The sequence below is a fragment of the Drosophila ananassae genome (genome assembly GCF_017639315.1).
Source record: "Drosophila ananassae strain 14024-0371.13 chromosome 4 unlocalized genomic scaffold, ASM1763931v2 tig00000242, whole genome shotgun sequence".
Taxonomy (NCBI): Eukaryota; Metazoa; Arthropoda; class Insecta; order Diptera; family Drosophilidae; genus Drosophila; species Drosophila ananassae.
This window is the reverse complement of record NW_025319048.1, coordinates 116,079-122,078: the sequence shown is the minus strand read 5'-3', so window position 1 is coordinate 122,078 and position 6,000 is coordinate 116,079. Positions and strand designations below refer to the sequence as shown.

The window sequence follows — 6,000 nt, the reverse complement described above, 5'->3', positions numbered from 1 at the left end:
CTTACCATATCAACATATGAAACCCAATAAGGAGCTGGAATAATAACTTCATCTCCAGAGTTAATTGTTGCCATGAACAAATTGAATAACACCTGCTTAGCACCTGTACCAACACAGATTTGGTTAAGCGTGTACTCGAGGTTATTATCCTTTCTTAACTTATTAATTATTGCTTCTTTCAGCTCACGCGTTCCATCAACAGCAGTATATTTAGTCTTACCTTCACTTATTGCTTGAATAGCTGCTTTTTTTATATGATCTGGAGTATCAAAATCCGGTTCTCCTGCAGCTAAAACACAGATCTTTTTTCCTTCATTTTTCAACTTATTTGCCTTATCAGTTACAGCAATCGTAGGTGATGGTTTTATTAGGAACATTCTTTTTGCAAGGTCTGACATATTTTACTGAAGCTAAATTTAAATGATAAACCCCGTACAACAAAAAAGCTAGGAATTTTGTGTATTGTATTAGTAGCTTTTTACCAGGTTTACCAACGCAGCAATATTTTCAACTGGAGTATCAGGGAGTACTCCATGTCCGAGATTAAATATGAAGGGTAAATCTCTAAAGCAATCTATTATACGTTTTGCTTCTTTGATTGCTTCCGTTTTATTATAGGCTAAAAGATTAGGATCAAGGTTTCCTTGTAGAGGGATGTTTAGATTCGCTTTCGCCCATTTTATTGGAACATTATAATCTATACTTACTGCAGATACACCTGTTTGTTCGCAGTAATCTTTATAAAGATTTCCAGCAGACCTTGGAAAACCTATTATTGGAAAATCAGAAAATCTATCCTTTATTGCCAAGATAATTCTCTTTGTTGGTTCGATAACATATTCTTTAAACAATGGTTCCGATAACGCACCAGCATTACTGTCAAATAGCTGAATAACATCTGCTCCAAATTCTATCTGTTTAATTAGATAAATAATCGTTACTTCCGTTATTCGTTCAATTATTTCCTTCAAACACGAAGGATAAAAATTTAATACTTTGGAAAAAGTTTTGCTGCTCCCACCTTCTATGATGTATGAGGCTACTGTCCATGGTCCACCAGCAAATCCTATGAGAGATTTTTCTTTTGGTAATTGGCTTCTGACTTTTTTTATAGCGTTTAGAATTGGTAAGGTTTTAGTTTCAATTTCTTGTGGACCCTTCAATTCCTTAGGACTTTCCACGGGTTTTATTATTGGACCTACACCGCGTACGAAATTCACGTCACAACCCAAAACATCAGCTATTATTAAAATGTCTGAAAAAATTATCGCCGCATCCATGTCAAATCTTGTCACCGGCTGTAACGTCAATTCTGTCACTAAATCTGTGTTGTAGCATATCTCCATAAAATTATTCATATTTTCTACTGCTTTGCGGTACTCAGGAAGAGACCTGCCAGCCTGACGCATTAGCCAGATAGGCACTCTTCCACCCGGCTCATTTCTCTTAATAATTTTCGCTATTGTTGTTTTGCCGCTTTCCAATCTATTCTATTTATTCTTTTGTATATTAAAGTATAGTAATAATAATAGTTCTATCAATAACTTGTTACTAACTTAAAATTCAGTAAAAATTGGCGTTGTTCAACTTGTGGATAAATATGTGAGTAACTTTCGTATATTATTGATTTTCTGTTATGATTTATGTGTATAAGTAAGGTGTTTAGAGTGTCAGTAATTTTCTTTTATGGAAAATACTTTACCATCATGCATTGTTACACAACTATGTATATGTTGTTGAAAAAGTTGTTGATCAATTGTTGGTATTTTATATCAACAAATAATTCACAAATTAATTTGACATTATTCACATGCTTATTAAACATTTAATAACAGTTTTCTTGATAAATCTAATCTGAAAACGTTTTTGCCATTACAGGGAATAAATTGAGTAAAAAAAGAACCTTAGTAGAAAAAATAGCATATAGAATTTTTCTCTTCCTTTTCAAAAAAGCTTCTGTGTTGAAAAAGTGTGCGACTGAGGCATTAATGAAAGATCTGCCAGACCTTAATATATTTAATGGTCTATTAAAATTCCGCGATTGTGGTATAATGGATATAATGACTCCACGTACAGAGATATGCGCAGTAGACATTGAGTCAAGCGAGCGTGAAATAATAAAGAAGATAAAAAACACTTGCCACACTAAAATACCAATTTATAAAAATAACTTTGATAACGTAATAGGCTTTTTTTATGTAAAAGATGTTATTTTTAATAGGGATAAAAATTTTAATCTGAAACATATTATACAAAGCGTAATATTTGTTCCACCCTCGATGAAGACAACTAATCTTTTTGTTAGGATGAACTCTTCTAAATCATGCTTAGCTATCGTATTGGATGAATATGGTGGAACTGATGGTTTAATTTCAATGACTGATCTTATAGAGGAACTAATACCAAACATTGATAGTGAAAACGAAATAAATTCAGAATATACCATTACTGAATTGTCTCAAAATAAGTTTGAAGTATCAGCAAGGGCTCTTATAAAAGATATAGAAGAGGATCTAAAAATAGAATTACGTGACCCTGAAGAAGACTATGTTACACTTGGTGGTTTGATTCTTTCGATTGCTGGTAAAGTGCCTTCTGTAGATGAAGTCATTAAATATAAAAATGGTATGAAGTTTATCATCAAAGATGCAAATGAGCGCTACATTAATAAAATAGTACTAGACTTAAGTGATTACAAAAATTAGATTTGGTACCCCTTGTCGGGGAATGCCTTGACACGAAGAAAAAGTTGTAATAACCAAATATGCAACTCAAGTTATAGTTAAACCTATTTCCAGCAAATTATTTTCGCAAGTATAATGCATTTCAGTGTTATAGTACTCTAATAATAAAGAGGTCATATAGATATTAATATCTTTTGTATTTAAATTAGTGTCATTTTTTTTGATTAATTTGTCTACTAATGATTTGCTTATTGGTTTGTGTTCATTTAGAATTTTTATAGTTAATAGCATTTTATCTTCTGTTTGACTCAGTAAAACAGATACTAGTTCAACTTCCGCCACTGCACTGGCTATAGTTAGCACCATATTAGAAATTATCTTATTTATCTTTTCAATTAAATCTTCCTTATTTTTTGCAGAGTATACGTCTATTTTCCACGTAAGCTTTACTTTTTTTTTAATAAATAATTTTCGATATTAGATTTGGTCTTATCAAAGCTATAATTATCCATTGAAGAAGAATATGCCTGCTTCATAACTTTATGTTTATATATTAAATCATCGGAGCTTTCTTTAAGAAACAACAACGCTTCCTTCTGCGCATCAGCATCATTCTTATCTATTACTTCAAGCTCTTCTACGCCAAACGTTATTCCATTCATAGAGTTAGCAAAGTCATGAAGCAGCCGTCCTGATAGCAGTTCCGTTATTAACAGTATGTTTTTGGTATTTTCGTTCATTGGATAATTATAAATGATTTAAGTTACCCTATATTGGTAAGTATATAATAGTCAATTAAGAGAAAGTTTCGTTGCACTTTTTATATCAAGGCATTAATATAGTATTAACAATTTTAAAATTTATAAAAGGATTATGAATACTTATACCAGATCAGGAATAGATATTGAACTATATAATAAGTTAATAAAAGAAGTCAAGCCTATTGCTCAAGAAACTACTAGAGAAGAAGTAATCAGCGAAATAGGTTCATTTTCTGCGTTATTTGATTTTGCTGCACTAAGTAAGAAGTATGACCATCCAGTACTCGTTTCCTCAACTGATGGAGTAGGTACGAAACTGTTGATAGCTCAAGAAGTGAATAAACATGATACTATAGGTATAGATTTAGTTGCAATGTGTGTAAATGACTTACTTGCACAAGGAGCAACGCCTTTGTTTTTCCTTGATTACTTTGCAACAGGCGTTTTGACCAAAGATGTTTTATTATCTGTGGTTAAGGGCATTGCAGAGGGGTGCAAGCAAGCTAAAATAGCATTGGTTGGTGGGGAAACTGCAGAAATGCCTGGAATGTATGGTAATAATCACTATGACCTTGCAGGGTTTGTGGTTGGTGTAGTTGATCGAAAGCAAATTCTTCCAAACTGTAGTATGATGAAAGCAGGTGATTATATAGTTGGCTTAGAGTCAAGTGGAATTCACTCAAATGGGTTTTCTTTAGTGCGCCATGTTTTCAAAAGCTTAGGTATAAATTATAACGATACATCTCTATGGAATAATAAATCTTGGAGTGTAATACTACTTGAACCAACAAAAATATATGTTGATTCTTTGCTGCCTATCATGTCACAAGTAAAAGGTATTGCGCACATCACGGGTGGTGGTTTGGTAGACAATATTCCGCGAATTCTTCCAAAAAACTTATTTGCAAACATAGACATTAATTCCTGGAAATGGCCAGATATATTTTTATGGCTAACAAAGGAGGGTAAAATAGAGAAGAAAGAAATGCTAAAAACATTTAATTGTGGTATTGGTATGGTATTGATCGTAAGTTCTGAGAATATGCAAAACGTGAAAAATCATTTCCAAAAACGTGGAGAAAAAATTGAAATTATTGGAAAACTTGATGAGGCATGTAACCCTCCACTTGATAGAGTAGTATTTAGTTAACCTAACTTTACTGACAGTCTTTTTGCAACTTCTAGGTATGCTTCCTTTAAATCTCCTAAATTCAAACGAAAGACATCTTTATCTAGCTTTTTATAAGTATTTTTATCCCATAATCTGCAGTTATCAGGGCTAATTTCATCAGCTAAAACGATTTTAGTACTGTCATTTATTAATCTGCCAAATTCTAACTTGAGATCAACTAAATATATACTTGCATTTGAAAATAGGTGAACTAATATTTCGTTGATTTTTAAAGTTGTAGTTTTAACTTCATCCATTTCTTTGCTAGATAGCCAATCAAAATACAGTATGTGATTTTCACTTACCATTGGGTCGGCTAGGTCATCATTTTTGTAAAAAAAATCGATTATAGGAGATGCAAGCCTCTCACCTTCTTTGATATTAAAACGTTTGCAAAAGCTGCCAGCTGCGACATTTCTAACTACTACCTCAAGAGGTATTATCTTGAGTTTTTTGACTAGCTGTTCTCTTTCGTTTAGAGTTTTTATAAAGTGTGTGCTAATTTCTGCTTTCTCAAGCTTTTCCATGATAAAAGCACTAATATGATTATTAATTATTCCTTTGCTCTCAATAATTTCATATTTTTCCTTATTGAATGCTGTAACATCATCTTTAAAGTGCTGTATAACAGTTGATGAGTCTTCAGTTTCAATAATGGCTTTCGCTTTACCTTCGTATATCGTTTTATTCAGTGACATGTTTAATTTAACTATATATTATATCAATTTACTATTCTTAGAGTATAGCCCCAAATAACTTAAAATAAACCTTAATGGCATTCAATGTTACAATATTAACCATATTCCCAGAAATGTTCCCGGGGTTTTTGAACTATTCTCTTGCCGGAAAAGCGTTAGAAAAAAAAATATGGAACCTTGAAGTAATAAATATTCGTTCTTTTGCGAAAGATAAACATTCAACTGTGGATGATGTTCCATATGGAGGTGGAGCAGGAATGGTTATGCGTTCTGATGTAGTTGGTGATGCAGTAGATAGTATGCTCTCTGTTCATAAAAACACTAAGTTTATTTACATGACTCCATCTGGAACTAAGTTTAATCAGAATATTGCCAGAGAATTATTAGAGTTTCCTCATATAACAATATTGTGTGGTCGATTTGAAGGTATTGACCAAAGGATAATTGATGCGTATACTCCTTATGAGTTAAGTATTGGAGATTATATACTTTCAGGAGGTGAGCCAGCTGCAATGGTGGTTCTTGATGCATGCATTAGACTTCTTCCAGGTGTAGTAAATAATACCGATAGTATTACTGAAGAAAGTTTTAATTATGGTGGTGGTGTACTTGAATATCCTCAATATACTAGACCTGAGCAGTGGAAGGGATATAAAGTACCTGAGGTTTTGTTATCTGGCAATCAC

The 6,000-nt window shown here is 32.6% G+C and overlaps 1 protein-coding gene and 1 long non-coding RNA gene across 3 annotated transcripts; both read left to right on the top strand.

Moving 5' to 3' along the window:
• The first annotated feature begins 1,362 nt into the window (after positions 1–1,362).
• Positions 1,363–2,883, top strand: LOC123258108. The gene is made up of 2 exons (XR_006507968.1): positions 1,363–1,602; positions 1,879–2,883. It is a non-coding gene; the product is annotated as an uncharacterized LOC123258108 (long non-coding RNA).
• A 219-nt stretch (positions 2,884–3,102) lies between these two features.
• LOC123258107 (phosphoribosylformylglycinamidine cyclo-ligase-like) lies at positions 3,103–4,868 on the top strand. Of its 2 annotated transcripts, XM_044717994.1 has the most exons (3): positions 3,103–3,123; positions 3,183–3,460; positions 3,554–4,868. In XM_044717994.1, exon 3 carries the CDS (start codon positions 3,558–3,560, stop codon positions 4,593–4,595), a length of 1,038 nt encoding a protein of 345 aa, XP_044573929.1. In that variant the 5' UTR covers positions 3,103–3,123; positions 3,183–3,460; positions 3,554–3,557; the 3' UTR covers positions 4,596–4,868. The 2 variants fall into 2 exon arrangements, with proteins under 2 accessions (XP_044573929.1, XP_044573928.1); XM_044717993.1 differs by having other exon boundaries at positions 3,104–3,460.
• The last annotated feature ends 1,132 nt before the right edge of the window (positions 4,869–6,000 follow it).

Bases quoted from the DNA above. Each gene is read 5' to 3' on its own strand.
- LOC123258107 (XM_044717994.1), top strand. From the start codon at position 3,558: ATGAATACTTATACCAGATCAGGAATAGATATTGAACTATATAATAAG.